A 17,852-nucleotide genomic window follows, 5' to 3' on the forward strand; every position below is an offset into this window, starting at 1 on the left:
CTCGTCCGGGCGAACATTAATGATATATTATGACCGTTACACAGCTGGAAGAGGGTGAACATTAATGATATATTCTGATCGTTACACACCTGGTCCAGGTGAACATTAATGATATATTCTGACCGTTACATACCTGGTCCGGGTGAACATTAATGATATATTCTGATCGTTACATACCTGGTCCGGGTGAACATTAATAATATATTCTGAGAGTTACATACATAGTCCAGGTGAACTTTAATGATATATTCTGACCATTGCATACCTGGTCCGGGTGAACATTAATGATATATTCTGACCGTTACATACCTGGTCCCGGTAGGATGTTGATAACACCTGGGGGGAAGCCAGCCTCGACAACAAGTTCAGCAAACTTGAGGGCAGTCAACGGTGTAACCTGGGCTGGTTTGAGGACGACGGTGTTTCCGGCGGCCAGACAAGCAGCCATCTTCCATGCCAACATCATGAGTGGGTAGTTCCATGGCACCACGATACCACAAACACTTGAGGGATGAAAAACACATAGCATAAATTTTAATTGCATTGTTGTTTTGTTCCCATATCAATAAAATTCAAGTTGCATATTAACAGGAGTTCATTTTGACATCCAGCCTTAATTTCATATTATTATAAATTTTCTGTCTTTCTTTATTAATCTCATTCATCCAATTTCATAAACTTTCTGTCTTTCTTTATTAATCTCATTCATCCCTGAAATTTCATAATGGACCCGGTCTAGTCTTTGATTTAGAAGAGTCTATATGTGTCTTAAGGGGTAAATGAGTTAATCGTGGTGGGTTATCAGTACCTGAAGTCTGTAACAATTCAGGTGTAACTTTTTTTTATTTACACACATTTCACAATATATATATATATAAACAAAATGATCAGGCACAAGTTTTGTCAACTAATGTAGCCCTCTCCACAAAATGGTAATCACCTAAACTGCCGATGAGATCGAAATCCTATCAATTTTTTTCATGGAAAAGTGAGGAAAAAAAATAGGTTCCTGGGATAAAAAATTAGGATCGGTCGGGTAACCCTAAACTGACAAATATTTTATTTTTTTGCATAATAAATACAATTATAAATATAAAGTCTATGCTGATAAACAAATATAGTGTCTGTATCTCTAAGAAGAGGTCTTGTGTTCATACAAGTATACAGGAACTATATCCTGTACCACAGACAGAGGAGTGAGAGCAATGTAAAATGTGTTCCGAAATTAATTTATTAAATAAGAAAGACCTGGACTCACCCAATGGGTTCACGCTTTGTGTACGTCAGGTTCTTGCTGGGTCGTGCGTTGTTGATAGGAATCGTCAAACCCTACAGGTAAACATATGTAATCAGTAACACTGATAATGTAACTGTATACAGTAATACAAAATACATGTATATATATTTTAAAGATGCTCCACCGCTGACAAATAGTGTTTTTTCATTATTAAAAACTGGAGCAAATAATTTAGTATTTTTCTTCAGTTACAAAAGTTACTTACTTCACACTAGTACCACCATTAAAAAGTTTGAGCTTCAAATTCTACTTTAGGTTAAAAATATAAAAAATAATTACTGTTCAAATGATAAATATCATTTATGCTCTGTAGGCGGCGGAGCATCTTTAAGAATAACACCTTAAATGTAATTTAAAAATCACAATTCCCATGAAGATGTTTTAAAGATGCTCCATCTACAATACTCATCATTTTAACAATTATTGGTGTTTATTCGTGTATATGTCTAATTAACACAAAAATAATACAAAATAGTTAATTTTGCTTTTGGTGCATGCGTAATCAGTATTTTATTCCATAGAGAACATTGTGATGCGAAATTTTTTCGGGATGCAATTAATTGTTTTTTATATTTTCAGCTTGAAGTAAAATTAGAAGTTCAAACATTTCAATGATGGTAATAGTGTAAAGTAAGTAACTTTTGTAACTGAAGAAAAATACTAAATCGTCTGCTCCTGTTTTTGATACAGAAAAAAATACCATTTGTCAGCAGTGGAGCATCTTTGAGAATAACAAAATGTAATTTTATACAGATAATGAAACTTATGTTGTAAAATATTTCGTAACAACTTGATAATGTGATAATTTTTCTCAAAATTCATTAACGGACAACTTTAACTAGCATTTGATATTCATAATATTATTTATGGTTAATTTAAATCAGCAGGATCTATACGTTTGCAAAAGTTTAAAGTACAGCTACAATAAGGAATAAAGATCAATATCATAAATGGTTAAAACTACTTCATATAAGAAAGAAATAAAAAAATAAACAAAGTTAGTAAGTCTACGTACCTGGATTTTGTCACACCAGCCTGCAAAATATCTGAAGGTAGCGATAGACATTCCAACGTGGGTTTTCAGGGCCAATGTGTACACAGCTCCCGAGTCTAAACTCTCAATGGTTGCCAACTCCTCCTGGTGTTGTTCCATCAAGTCAGCAAGTCTAAAGGGAAGATAATTCACAATGTTTCAATTCAGAAAATGTGGAAGTCAGCAAGTAAAAGGGGAGATAATTCACAATGTTTCAATTCATAAAATGTGGAAATCAGCAAGTGTAAGGGGAGACAATTCACAATGATTCAATTCATAAAATGTGGAAGTCAGCAAATAAAAGGGGAGATAATTCACAATGTTTCAATTAGCAAGTGTAAGGGGAGACAATTCACAATGATTCAATTCATAAAATGTGGAAGTCAGCAAGTAGAAGGGGAGATAATTCACAATGTTTAAATTCAGAAAATATGGAAGTTGATCAGTAAGTGTAAGGGGAGATAATCAGTATATTTCAGACCATAACTTTGTCCCACAGATTGTAACGCTAATGTTAATGCTATTGAATACCTGGGCTATAATATAATAAGGTTCAAATCAAAAATAACCTGAAATAGGTTTTGCATTGAACATTTCATATCAGAACTGAATGATCAATTAACCTGAAGTTTTTTTAAAGCAGTATTGTCCATGACACTGGAAAAAGGTTGTAATGCAGTGAGTTTATTGAATGATAAATCTAATTAATGCCTATTAACATTCTCCAATACTTACTTAAACATCAGAGCTCCTCTGTCTCTAGCGTTCATTCTTCCCCATTCTCCTTCATAGAAAGCAGCCTGTTAACAAATAACAGTTTCAGAAAAGTCACCTCTTGTGTAGAGGAAGGGGGTTAACTCTCATAAGTGTAAAATGAAATGGACAGCAGGGGTTTCCAACGTATTTCATAATGTTAAGATGTATCAGCAGAAGGATCATAAGTGTAAGTGTAAATCATACACTAGCACTGTAAATTCCGTATTTGCATATTACAGAGTTATCTGCCCTTGTGGGCAGGTATTGATTGTGATGTCATGTGTTTGCGAGCGCAACGTCATACTTTTCTGAAAAAACGACGTGAATTGCACTCACAAGATAATGACGTAACAATCGATACCTACCCACAAGGGAGCTAACTCTGTAATATGCGAAGACGGAATAATTAATTAGATAATAATCAATTTGGTCATAATATTTATTATTTAATAATGAAAAAGGTCAATATATCAAATATATTTCATATGTACATATAAAGTATATCACTAATTTTGTAAAATCAGAAGCTAAGGCAATTAAGTTCCCAAAATATTACAATATTCCTTCAAAAAGTATTTCCTCAGTATCAGTTTTCCCCTTTATCTAATAATAATTATGACCAAAATTTTATTTTACCAAAATTGAAGTCCAATAACAAAATAAGGTTCTGTCATACATTTTGGATTTCTAGTAAAGAAGATAAACTGTTGATGATATATGATAACTTTGTTGCAACAAACTCACTAAGATGTAAATATATCAGTGAAATTTTATGATTACATGTATTTGTCTTTGAAGTTATTGTCTGACACAAGAGACAATTGTCCTATAGTTACCTTAGCAGCCTCTACAGCTCTATTCACATCTGTTGGGGTTCCTTTGGCGATTTCACATATCACCTGTATAGATTAACATTACAAATCAATAACAATTTCAGTATTCACCAGAAGCAGTAAAATATATGTGAACAAAATATCTTCATATCACTGAAAATTTTGAAATAATTTACTTATTTACCTTGAAAAGAGATCAACCTTATTTTAAAACAATTATTAATAAAGGCTTTCAAAGGTCAAAATGACAAATGCTGATAATACAATAGTTTATATCTGTCAGTTTGAAACATATTAACAAAGATTATTGTTTTAATTTAATTTTTTTTCTTCAATTTTTTATTTTCCAAACAATGTTTTAACAAAGACTACATTTGCCACATTTACATGCACATTACTCTAATTTCCTTCCATTCTGGCATTTTTCTCTCATACACTAGAAATTACATTGTTTTTTTATTATTATTTATTTTAATTTAGTACTGTAACTCACAGATTCATCATTTGGATTTACAGTCTTGAAAGTTTTCCCATCAGAAGAATCTACAAATTCGTTGTCGATGAAGAGTTGGTGAGCAAAGGAGATATCCATATTGTTGGCTCTCATTTTTACCTGAAAAATGAGATTAAGGTCACTAAGCTGCTGAAATTCTTATTGATAATACATAAAACCTCACATCTAATTTCAAAAGTATACTCTACACATTACCAGGCTCCCATTTCTCGAAACAAAAGCGCAGACTTAAGTCTAAACATTAATTTTTCTCCTTATGTAACTTATATGAAAACTTTAGACTTAAGTCAGTTTTGGGCTTAAGTTTGTTTTGAGAAATCGGGGCCAGCTTTACAAGTCAAGCAGACAGAAAAAACTTTGCCAGAAGTTCTGATCAAAAGTTTGGTCCATTTCAGATTAAAAAGTTTGCTTGTGCAATTATTGTTAATATCCCAAAGAGCTTTGAGTCATTTGTTTTACATTTCCCGACAGCTTTGAGCTTATGACTTGATTAATCTACAGTTGTTCGAAAAATCTAAGACCTTATCACTGAAAACAAAATAACTGACAAACAGTACATACTGCATCAAAAACAAATGGCTCCTTGTCCTCAATTCCTCGGCTTCTCCGAATGACACAGCTGGAGAAATCTTCAAATGTTGTGTTCATGTAAACATCCTCATTTTGGAGGGTTGTACCGTTACATTTTTCTTTTACCTCCTCAACTAACCTAAAAATAGAAGGTTTTTTTATCAAAGATACAGTATTGACCTGCTGTCAAGCCATTTTACCAAGACTGTTTATTTTCTAGGTTCTTCTTGACTATCTATAAACACAAGTGCTGTACAAATGCTAAAAAGCTACGATTCATAATATGTTACCCTATCATTTTTTAATCAGTTTCATTTGTCCATCTACTGTATTCAACGTAATTAGCACCCAGGGTGCTTAAATAATTGTAACAAAGAGGACATTTATTAATGAACTAAAATGTAAGCTCTAGACGAAAAACTTCAGCCATATTTAAATTTTTTTCTGTGCTCATGGTACATCAATATTTATTACAGTAAACATGCATATGCCTTTTATCCTTTGAGACACATATTATATCATGATTCACATGTAAAAGACTCGCAAGTTCATGTAATTTGGGATACAAAACTGATGTCAGAGACATGACATGTTAAAAAAAAATTGTTAAATTCATTATACAACTTTAACTCTTCTTCAGAAAAAGGGATGGGAACTTATGGGGGGAGAGGCACTAATAACAGTGAATACGGAAGTAATTTTCCCAAATTGACCATTTTGTTTACCTAACCACGTCCATAGAGCCAGCTCCTGACTTGAAGAAGTCTGTAGTTTCCTCAACATCCACACCCAGAATACCATTCCAAACAGTCTGAAAAATATCAATCAATCATGTTAGCCTTCAAAGTCAGTATTCAATTATAATGTTCTATATAATCTTCAGATGGTGATCTTATAGACAGATTTAAATGTGCTGCAAAAAGTCTGAAGGTGTATCTATCGTGAAAATAACATAACAACGGAAAATGTATGCATGCAGATCAACAAATTAAGCGCTCTCAAATATATCCATGTTTACAGTATGCTATTCTCCAAATCAACTATGTATCTGCAGGGCGTGATCTAAAAATAGGCAGAGATGAAATAATCATAGATCAACTGACAAAATGTTCTTTCAAATATGCTTTTCTCCAAATCCATTATCTCGAAATACTGAAAAATTACATACAATTGAGATTTTCAATAATAATAAAGTAACAATAAAGATTAATAAGTGATATTTTCCAATGACTGATGGCAAAATGGATCATCCGGGATCAAGTATTTTATATCAAATATTTTTCAAACCGTTCTATATTGACACCGATTGTTTGTCACTATGGAAGTCTGATATATACCTAGGTCTATCATATGATTAAAACACAAACCTTAAGAGATGAGATCATCTTCTCCTCCTCCGGTGACAGCTCCAGTTTGGTCTGTGACAGGTCCTCCTTACCAAACTTGTTAGCTTGGATCATCTTTCCATTCTCATACTGAATCTGGGTCACATTAACCTACAAACAGATCAGGTAATAAGGTCAGAGGTCAAAGTTCCCAATATTACACTTTCATTGAAGGTCAGAGATCAAAGTTCCCTTCATTAATGTAAGTCAGAGGTCACTCTATTATTGAATGTCATAGGTCAAAGTTCCCTTCATCATAGTAAGTCAGAGGTTGATTCTATCATTAAAGGTCAAAGTTAATATTTAAGTAAGCTAGAGCTAAAATCTTATCATCAAAGAGCAGACAAAAACAAAATATACCGCATGAATTAGTTACAATTCTAAATTCATTTTAATTCTACTCTATGCAACATAAATGACTTACCATCTTGCCATCATTGCCATAGAGAACAAGACCATTTTTGTGGACTACACCTTGCTGGGCTGCGCCTTGAACATTCACTTTGTTACCATAGGGTTCCATTCTGTTCCAAAGTCGTGATCCGAAAAGAGTCACTTTCTATAAGTAACAAGTGTGAGTTATGTATGAAGAAGACACAAAAGATGCAAAAAATATGGAAAGAGAATATCATTATTCAAAATGAAGGTCAGACCAAGATTGATCTAATTTTGGTAAATGACACACTTATATGTCTGTTGGTGAAGAGAATTCTTTCTATACTAAAGCTTGGTTGTGAAAACTCATGGTTTGTTATACCTACCTGACCGTCTATCGTGGTCCATGCTCCCGGAACCTTGTCACAGCCTCGGATAAAGTTGTGGATAGCAGAAGCAGGCTGGTCCATGTTGATCTGTAAATCACAAAATCACCATACAGACCTCATTTAGCAATAACTATAAATTAATCAGAGATGCATTTTTTAATATAAAGACATGTGTTTATAGTGCTAAAAACTTACAAATTTTTGTAAATTATGATTTATACATCAACCTCATACTGGTGAGATGGGATTTGGTGAAACATATAGGAAGGAACAGACCATGGGTATAGCACTTTAACACTATATACCCCCACCCCCACTCTCATTCCAATATCCATTGCTTTTCAATTTCAAATGTCTTTTGGTGTTTTTTCAGTGTTTTTTTTTTTAAATGTTTGAGTAATATTGAATAATATGTCTCTATAATTCAAATCATCAAAGAATAAGTTCTCTAAAAAGTACCTCAACTAAGGCTTTCTTGTTCAACATGGCATCGTATGTGGCACCCTCCTCGCTCTGTACAATACTGGGAGCAGTTCCGTGTGTAATCATCCTCACTGCATCTCCCTGTTAATCATACAGCACATTTTATCACCAAACGACGGTTCCTGCTTGTTTGAGCTCAATATTCAGTCCCCAATTAGTATTTGTTGGGGTTTCTTCTTCGTATTTTCCAAGATTTATATACTATGAGCTTTGTGTTTTTGAATAAATACCAAATCAAAGTTACTCGAAGAATCCGTAATTAATACAAAATGTAATGTATAGCCAGATATTTTCGCGTGTCAAAATTTCCAAAATTTGATTTTAAAATGTGACAATTTTAATAAGTGGTTGTAAATTTCTGCGATCTAGCTTTAAGGGTATCTATAATTCAAATTTTTCTAAATATTTTGCAGCAAAATTCCCCAATCATAACAATGGTCCACAAAATCACTAAAATATCATTCTTCCGAAAATCACCCGCTATACGACATGAAAATTAGCAGTAATTCGCTACATGACCGTTTGAGCGTGAAGTTATATTACCATGGCTTTGACGCCTTCGGGGAAGAGGAATCTGTTATAGATGGAGTCGACTGTATCATTAGGATCTACATAGGTCTTCCTCTGGAGCAGTATAGGTCCAGTATCTAGTCCGTCATCGGCCCAAAATACGGAGAAACCCGCCGACGGATCACCCTGCATCAACGTCCTGGTGGGAATAACAATACATATCAAAAGTCTGTGAAACCTACCATCAAATAGTCCTGCATCATGGTCCATGTGGAAAAAAGGATATCGTAGATCAATAGCTATGCTATGATGAAAGTTGATAAAATCAAGAAAAAGGTCTATTGTTTCAGATGAAAAAAACGGTTTAAGGTTACACATGGCACATGGTGTAAAGTAGCAACTTAGAAGCCTCTTGTTGAATTTCACGAAATCTGGATTCTACAGAAGGTCCAACTCACTTCTTGGAAACTGAAGTTTACTGTACGAATGATTTCTTTTGAGAAATTTATACATACTTAGGTAACAAAATTATAGCATTTAGACTCCCTTTTTCAAAATTTATGATGCATAATTCCCAACTTAAAAAGCAGAACCCTATTTTTTTTAAATTTTCGAATATTTCTGACATATCTTAACTTACCAGTTGATAGCAGATGCACCTCGATGTCTAGGGAGTAGAGAGGGATGATAAATGATACTTTGTTTCTTCGGGAAGGTGATCACATCCATGGGAATGAATTGCGAGCAGAATGGTAGAACATTGAGCTCGGCTCCCACTGATTTGTATTCCTCCAGAATTTCAGGAATTGCTTGTTTCTTCACCTGCCATCTTTTGTACTTAAATACTGGGATACCATCATTGGCCGCGGCTGCAGCTGTTGACACAAACAACATAGCCTTATAAATTCATGTCTATCAAACAACATTTTCATGTACGTGAAGTGTGAATGACTACATTTATAACTCCAGATGATGAAAAAGAAGCACCTGAGACGATTAAATTAAAAGTAAATTTGTTTTCCATTTTGTAAAGGTGTATTTTGTAATCAAAATAGTAAAATTATGCAAATGTTTCAAGTATGTAAGTCTGAAATTGCATCTGCATATATGCAAAACATACTAAAAACATAGAAATATTTGTGTAGATTTTTTTCCTCACTTTTTCTGCAGCTTTTAAACTTTTCAGAGTGTGCAAATTTTTTGCGGTGATTATATACACATATCTATAATGAAGTGTTTTACGTGTATAGTTTGCACTTGTTAACATGTTCATGCAAGGATACATTCGCGAAGATGGAAAGAAAAAAAATTAGCGAAAATCTCCACACCACAAATAATTCAACTTTTTACAGTATCTAGAAATTGTACATTGTAATAATGTCTCATGTTAAGTTTTATGTGTCAATCATGTATACAGATAAACAAAGATAATATGGAATAGTAAAGTAAGTTGACAATGCAATGTATCGTTATCTTACCTAGAGGATCTGGCTTGCCGTTTACATCGGGTACAGTGAATACCCCAACAATGTTGTGGCCATCTTTCTGTAGCAGACGGTAAACGTCTGCTCCAAATAAACTCTGGCCAATCACAGCTATCCTCATTTTCTCATACCACGCCTGTAAAAGCGAAAGAATAACTTCAACAATGCAATTCAAAGTTCCAACAACAAAACCTTTATTTAAGAGAAAATTGGTGTATTCCTAAGAATATGTATTTCAATTGATAACATAGTGAATACATTTACAAATTATTCAGCTACGTATATATACACAACTTCCCCTAGCTACAGAGACAACAAAACACTGATGTCTCAATGAGTGAGAAAATACCTAGTAAATTAATAGGCCAAGTCATGTAGGTGATAACCCAGTCACTTTGAATATAACTTAGCCTATAGCTACAGAATAGAAGGTTATGAAACAAACAGAACTACCAATAAAAGTTCTGATAACTGCTTTTATTACTGAATGGGATTTTTTTTGAAGTGTACTGTATTAAATCCTTTATGTCAGCAAAAAATTAGAATCTATATCACAGAACCATTCATGTGAACCGCAGAAAAAGCATATATGTGCATGCATACATGTATGTTTATGATAACTGTATAACACTTTGTCATGTTTTTTCATGATTACTATAGTCTGATCTCCGATGCGCGGAATTTATAAGGAAAATGCCATTTTAGAACTGAAAAGGGCTTCAGAGCTATATGTATAGTTGCAAAATATCGGTCATCATGCACTAACTATCTGTACTTTATACTTAGTTTTTGTTCAAGGTCATCTTAATCTGCATTGTGTTATATATATAGCTATAGTTATACTATTGTGAGTAGATAATACGACTGCCACTTCAACACTCAAGCATTTTGATAATATATGTATACTACTACATCTAGATAAACTGGTGATCTTACAAAACTTTAAAAAGAAACTTCTATTCAACAAGGATAGAAAATTGTCACCTTCCTTTTTTTCAATCGAAAATTTGCAGATGAGATCAACAAATAGATGATGATGTTTAGAAGACTGTTTCAGAACAGCAAAGCTCACCTCATCTCATAGAGCCTTTAAACCTTTAAAATTGCTTAATCATACAAGTAAATTTTTGCCCATTGGGCCTCTTGAAATTCTCAAAATCCAGCATTTTCTTCCTTAAAATTATTGTCTATACCCATCAAAACACTTACAATCCTACATGAATGTAAAAATCAATTGTTATATGTTACAGTATTTCACAACTTGCACCAAAACAATAACCTGGTAATTTTGGCTCATTCAGACTCTTGAAATTCTCAAAATCCAGCATTTTCTTCCTTAAAATGATTGTTCATAGCCATCTTAGCGATAAGAATCCAAAATTATTGTAGAAATAAATGTCAGTTGTAACAGATAAACGGTATTTCAAAACTTGCATTTAAACCTTAACCAATGCAGATGCTGATGAGGAGCCAATGTCATGCAGGGTGATTCCATAAGCCCCCCTTTCTTCAATTAACATTTTTAAAAAGTGACAGGAAGTTAACAACTGATTTCAGTTGTTTTCAATTAATTGTTAAAGGTGTCCTTTATAAATTTCTTCATCAGGCAATAGTTCATTAATTACAGACATCGCGAAATTTGCCGGTCCGACGGACATGTCCGGCAAAATTTGACTCGGTCCGCCTTTTAAATTCCGGGCCGGTCCGGACATTATTGAGCACTGGAAGTTGGTAGAAATGGCATTTCTGTAGTATTTCACATGTGCCGTACCTGGCAAAAACGTAAACTGCATAAGATAATCATGAAAACAGCTGCCTGGATACTAACAACAGGAAGTTATCTTTACTTAAAAGATTCACATTAATGTTCGGTCCAGCTTACTCACAGTGCTTGCCGGTTCGAATGTCTGGCCATTTTTTTCAACTTTCACAATGTCTGTAATTATCTATGATATCATTTACAATTTGTTTGCATATGAAACTGTCATTTGAGAAAAATCTATCGCAGAAAAAAGTAAAAACAAAGGTTGGCAGAAAAAAAGAAAATAAGAATTTCAATAAAGACGGAAATAATTTGAATAACTTTAGTACATGAGTACCTGATACATATTCATGAGTGTTTTCACAATTTGACCTCTCTATATTTTCAGATCTCCCATACAAACAAGACAAGGCCGATAACTTATGTAAATGTAGTCCATCGAGACATACATTTCGACCTTTATCTTGTACTATCTAGACAAAGAGCACATCTCTGTCTCTAAGCATGGAACTTTATCATTAATGGGGAGGTTTTACGTAAGAAGTCTTTAGCAAAACAGCAGAGTCCACTTGTAATTGCTGTAACAGCCATTATATATGATCTTTTTGTAAAAATTATACAAGCATCCTTCCTTTTGAGATCATTGAAACACAAATAGATAATGGCTACAAAAGAGTTTTTATATCCTAATTGTCAACATCAAAGTCACAGGTTCTGCACACTGTAATATATCACAAATAATGATTACCATATTTTCCATAATTAGCATCCCCTCCCCCTTATTTAAGCCCCCATCTTATGAATTTAACAATATTTCACAACTGTGTGATGCTTATAACATTAGCATTGTATCCCATACCTCAGTTGAAACATGAAAAACTAAACTTCTAAAGTCTATTTGGGAAGTAACATGCGTAAAATATTGTCCGCTGAAACTGACTATTAAACTTGGCTGAGCTATTAATGCATTTAACTTCGATACCAACTTTTAAGAAAATTGGTTTACATTTGTTACAATTATTGCACAGGGAATGGCAGAAAATGACGTTTTTTATTAAATCAAAGGGCCATAACTCTGCTAAATAAGTTCCGTCGCAAATGATGATCGAACTTGGCTGAACCCTTAAGGCATTTGACCTTGTTACCAAGTTTGAAGAAAATCGGTTCATATTTATTAGTTATTGCAGGGAAATGGCAGAAAATGACTTTTTTTTTTATTAAATCAAAGGGCCATAACTCTGCTAATTAAGATCTGCCAAAAGTGGCGATCGACCTTGGCTAAGCCTTTAAGGCATTTAACTTTGTTACCAAGTTTTAACAATATTAGTTTTAACATTTGTTAGTTATTCCACAGAAACTGCAGAAAAATGACATTTGTAGTAAATTAAAGGGCCATAACCTGATAAATAACATCCGCTGAAAGAGTTGATCGAACCTGGCCAGGCACTTAAGGCATTCAACCTTGTTACTAAGTTTAAAGAAAATCAGTTTACATTTGGTACACTTATTGCACAGAAATGGCAGAAAATGATGTTTTTTTTAGTAATTCAAAGGGCCATAACTCCGCTAAATAAGGTCCATTGACAGTTGCAATCAAACTTGGCCAAGCTTTTAAGGCATTTAAACTTGTCACCAAGTTTGAAGAAAATCAGTTTACATTTGTTACAGTCATTACACGGAAATGAAGTGTTACATACAGACGGACAAACCCAAATTAATATCCCCCGTTTCGGAGAAAGCAGGGGATACAAATACATAGCTGAACATCCCAATGAAAATAATATCCTATTACCGTATTTTCTGGAGTATAAGATGCAACTTTTTTCCCTGGAGTAGTATTCCTTTTCATCGATGCCTTGGGAACTTATAAGTCAAATACCTGTTTACCTTTTCTATTTTCGCTGAGTAAGTCAGTTACAATGTATCTAAGTGATGCAGGTTACACCAGGTGTTGGTCACACAGGTATGATCCGTGTACATGCATACATTACGATTTGACATGACAATGTGAAATCTACATGTTATATTACACATATGTGTAACTGATTCTATTGATCAATTTCTTTTCAGTCAACTTCTAAATGAATCTTGTTGATATCAACAATTCCACTAAACAGGAACCTAAACGATATACTGTCAATGTACCTATTTTAGCGGTAGTTTTATTTTAGAGCTTTTAGCACTATTTGCAAAGCACTAACTCATACATACTATTGTGCTAAAGTTTGAAAAGGGAATCTTTCTGGCATTGTACCACTGAATTTTTTTTCCTATCTGCGCTATTAAATCATAATTTACAGTTTTTCGCATTTGTGTTAACATATGACAGTCAGGGTTTGTGCTGGCCTGAGTGTTCCATAAATGGGGTCCTTCTCAGATAAAATGGGGTCCCTTAAGTAATATAAGAAGAAAGTGGGGTCCTTTTCTTTTATGCTTTACTCTTTCACCTCTTGTAACTTTAGTAGATCTAGACTCTACCATCCATTGATCTGGATTAGCCCGTTATGGCATACAGTGGTGAAAGAGTTAAAAAGTATAAGGGGACAGCTTCAACGCAAACCATGACCATGTTAAAATAAGTATGTTTATAGTACAATATATGCATGTGAGTATACCTGGTACATCGTCTAATTATGGAATTAAAATATTAATTTCTTATTTAGAGTCTGTGGTTTATATTATAAACAAAATAGACAATTTACCTGCAGAGCAGCAAACCCGTCAAGCCAACGATGGAAATGCTGTATCCTTTTTACGAATTACAAATTATTTTTCCAAAAATAAGTGATAGTTCCAATAAAAACCGTCCTGAAGTACCCACAATTAGAAGAATCAGATGACAAAGTTACACTTCTGTTATTTTATAACAACTTGCAAAAATCTAAAATGATATTTTATCAGTTGTATGATCTCAAACAAAATAACAAAGGTCTACAAAGTTAAAATATCCCTGAAAGCTGTCAAAAATGCCACATTTAAATAATAATAATAAAAAAACGGCAGCTGTTACAGATATTTTAGGTTGAATGCTTAAGTGAGTACATACCTTGCTGGACTTCACAGAACCTGAATATATACACAAATACACTCCAACGTAGTATATATCTTCTATAGATCACTGTGACAGGCCTGAATCGACAGATAGCTCTGATGCACCTCTAGATATTATACTGATAATATTACTATAAGAACTACTTAAACAAGATGCAAAATGTCAACAGTTTCATGCATCCAACTCATGTACACATGTGATTAAGATTTAATCTCATAAGTATTTACTATTATACTACACAGATAACCCTTCCAGGCCAAACCAATACAACAATTTGTTGATCAGACCACTCTGTCTAAAAGTTACGGAAATCATAATCTATGTCAATTCCTACGATTTAACATGTACAGTATATATATATTTACACCTGTTATTATTGATAAGCTGATTTTTAATCATTAAGATTAAGCATTTAAGATTACACTGGTATTCGGTACTGGAGTTTGGATTGATTTAAGTTTAATATACTACTGCTAAGGTCACTTGAGGACATGCCAGGATTACGAGTTGGATGAAAGCCAGAGTTCTTGTAAAAAAAACCACCAAACAGCAATCAGCACCTTGCAAATGCCCCACATAGTAAAAATTCTCACAACCCAGAAATGGAACCAGGGCTTGTGAAATATGTATGGACATCTTAACCACACGGCCCCCAAAGAAAAAGTAAAATCAGTACTAACACCATGCATGTAGCAAGAAAGACCTAAAGACCAAATACAGAGACTGCATCTGTAAATCTTAACCAACTGGATCCATTAACTGACCTAGGTTCAATGACATAGCGCTGAATGAGGGACGCAAGATTTCTGACAGATGGTTGTCGTGAACAGAGGAGTGGAAGCAGGGTATGGTTATGCGTTCTTCGTCTAACTGCCCTCAGGTCAGTGTAAAATTTTAAACAGAATAATCGAGTAAACGAATATGCATGCATATAACCCTCTATGTTAGATATCATAATCTTATGTAATAACAGGAAACTGCAACATATTTTTGTCAACTGTCATACAGTAAAAATTTAATACATCTCCACTCAACTACAACATAGTTAATGTACACAGCTTAAAGCGTAATCAACTGACCCAACCATAGATATACGGTAATACCCAAGCCAGCTTCAAATTAAAATGTCTTCCATTGTCAGCATATACATCATACATGTAGTAACATTTACCATAAATATCAAAGTTTCTAATCTCTATTTACAGGGTAACCAACTAACACATATATAGAAAAACATTTTCAACACACGTCATGAGTTTCCATTATGTTATAATTATTTCAAACTTCACCTCAATTTTGGATCCACCAAATTGAATAATAATATGCATTTTATTTTGAGCTGTCACTGTAATTTTCCCCTTTGAAATTAACTTTGCAGCGAGGTAATATCATGGTTAAATCCTTGCAAAACAACTTTTTTCACAGCAATTTACACTAATTTTTTGTTGTATTATTTTAATAATCAATCGCCCGCAAAAAATGCAAATAAAATATTGCACCCAAAAAGAAGGGTTTTTACACCTAGTTATTGTATTTGTTATGGCATTAATTGTTTTTCGGGTTCTGTTTCTATATGTCATATGAAAAGGAGTTTTTAATCATACATATTTGTTTAAGTTACCGTATTCATCATAGGGCCGAGGGCGTTTAAATAATTGTAACAAAGGGAGGGGGGGGCGCTTATTAATGAACTAAAGCGTAAATTCTGGACAAAAAAGTCAGCCATATTTTAAATTTTTTTGTACTCATAGTACACTTACATGTATGTTCATTAATTTGTTACAATAAACATGCATATGCCTTTTATCCTCTGAGACACATGATTATGTTGTGATTCACATGTAAAACACTTGCAAATTCATGCTGATTTTAGAGACATCACATGTCATAAAACATTGATAAATCCATGGAAAGGAGGGGGGGTCGTTTATACAGCTTCAACTCTTCTCCAGAAAAGGGGAATGGTCTTAATTATGGCATTATGGCAAATACGGTAATACTAAAGATTAATGAAAGTATTGGAGTTGTGCATTATTTTTCTGATTACAAAGTTACAATATTCATAGAAAAGGGAAATACAAATTGTAAAGGCAAGACTGTATGGTGATATTCAGTTTTAGTAACTCAAACTCAAAGTTTTGTGATGGAATTTTACCAAATAGACACCATTATAATATTTCTGCTATTAATTGTTAGGGAAAATAAAAAGATCTTTTGGGACATTATTATAACTTTTTGAGGATGGTTCTGAATGAAAACAATCCATAGGCATAAACATTGTTTTTATTTTTAATAAGATTAGACATTATTAACGCATGAATGAATTCGAAACTGGAAACCGCTGAACAGCTGATTCTAATATTTGCAGGTACAGACTGTATGTGCTTTGTTGTGATGCGACGTAAATAAATATGCTTTTCGTGTTGATAATGAGTTCTTGTCTTTCTTTTATCTAGCGAATTATGTTTTGGAGCAGAAATGTAGAACGCTGATTAACAAAGTCGAATACGCACGTGCTATATATTCAATAGGAAACACATGAGCCTTAACGGGATCATCGAAAGTCAACGAAACCCCGCATGAATGGAAATTTTCGACGTCACTTCTGCAGGTTATTGTGATGATAAGAGTAACATGTAAACCAGATAATGTTATCGGCCTTACCTTGGAGGTCGAGAAATATCGGACGAACTGACGACTTGCAAACATTTTGAATCTAGGGCAGTTGACAGAGATAATACGCCCGTTGCTCACAATCTTCCCTACCCACGTTCCCAGGTTTCTGTGGAGAGTTCAAGGTCACTTCAGACAAGTTACGCTCCATGCGGTTTTGTATAACGATCTCTGATTGGTTGATAGGGACACACCTCCACAGCGCACATGTTGAGGTTTTTTTTTCATATGAGACGTCACATGAGGATACATTGAAATTTCTTTTATGAACTTTTTGCAGCAACAAAATAAATAGGATTCCGTTCTACTTTTCACAACTATATATAGACAGCCATATATATATATATATATATTTGTTTTTATAGGTCTAGCGTATAAAAATGAATTATACAAATACAACAATACTTACAATGTCTATGTGTATATAGATTTATATGTATACATGTACATGTATAGTATACATACAGAACCTGTACAATAGTAGCTACTGGTCAGGAAGTTTTAGGTAAACATATGATTTGCCAAGATTTGTTTTATGTTGAATAGATCTACATATACACGTATAATAACAAGTGTCTACGCCATTTAAATTTCAAGCACATTTTTATGACGATATATTGTTCGATTTACTGATATAACTTAAACCAGAACCATACATTTTGTAGATCTATATCTAATGTATGTTTCTGCTTAAACTATACAAATATATTGGATTGTGTATAGGCCTATGTACTTT

General features: G+C 33.6%; 1 protein-coding gene across 3 annotated transcripts in view; it reads right to left on the reverse strand.

Moving 5' to 3' along the window:
• Positions 1–17,253, reverse strand: part of LOC138336975 (cytosolic 10-formyltetrahydrofolate dehydrogenase-like) — a 30,999-nt gene extending 13,746 nt beyond the window's left edge. For 2 of the 3 annotated variants that reach the window (XM_069286624.1, XM_069286625.1), the window contains exons 1-16: positions 17,108–17,253; positions 9,624–9,765; positions 8,786–9,020; positions 8,179–8,344; positions 7,612–7,716; positions 7,150–7,239; positions 6,813–6,947; positions 6,371–6,499; positions 5,729–5,814; positions 4,995–5,142; positions 4,413–4,532; positions 3,923–3,985; positions 3,066–3,130; positions 2,313–2,463; positions 1,259–1,329; positions 310–503 (exon numbers count right to left, since the gene is read on the reverse strand). In XM_069286624.1, coding sequence (XP_069142725.1) covers positions 310–503; positions 1,259–1,329; positions 2,313–2,463; positions 3,066–3,130; positions 3,923–3,985; positions 4,413–4,532; positions 4,995–5,142; positions 5,729–5,814; positions 6,371–6,499; positions 6,813–6,947; positions 7,150–7,239; positions 7,612–7,716; positions 8,179–8,344; positions 8,786–9,020; positions 9,624–9,765; positions 17,108–17,152 — 1,945 coding nt within the window. In that variant the 5' untranslated portion in view covers positions 17,153–17,253. Of the gene's footprint in view, positions 1–309; positions 504–1,258; positions 1,330–2,312; positions 2,464–3,065; positions 3,131–3,922; positions 3,986–4,412; positions 4,533–4,994; positions 5,143–5,728; positions 5,815–6,370; positions 6,500–6,812; positions 6,948–7,149; positions 7,240–7,611; positions 7,717–8,178; positions 8,345–8,785; positions 9,021–9,623; positions 9,766–14,437; positions 14,604–17,107 lie in introns of those variants that run through there. The other variant, XM_069286626.1, reaches the window with a different exon arrangement.
• Positions 17,254–17,852: the final 599 nt, after the last annotated feature.

Source organism: Argopecten irradians, chromosome 12 (genome assembly GCF_041381155.1).
Source record: "Argopecten irradians isolate NY chromosome 12, Ai_NY, whole genome shotgun sequence".
NCBI lineage: Eukaryota > Metazoa > Mollusca > Bivalvia > Pectinida > Pectinidae > Argopecten > Argopecten irradians.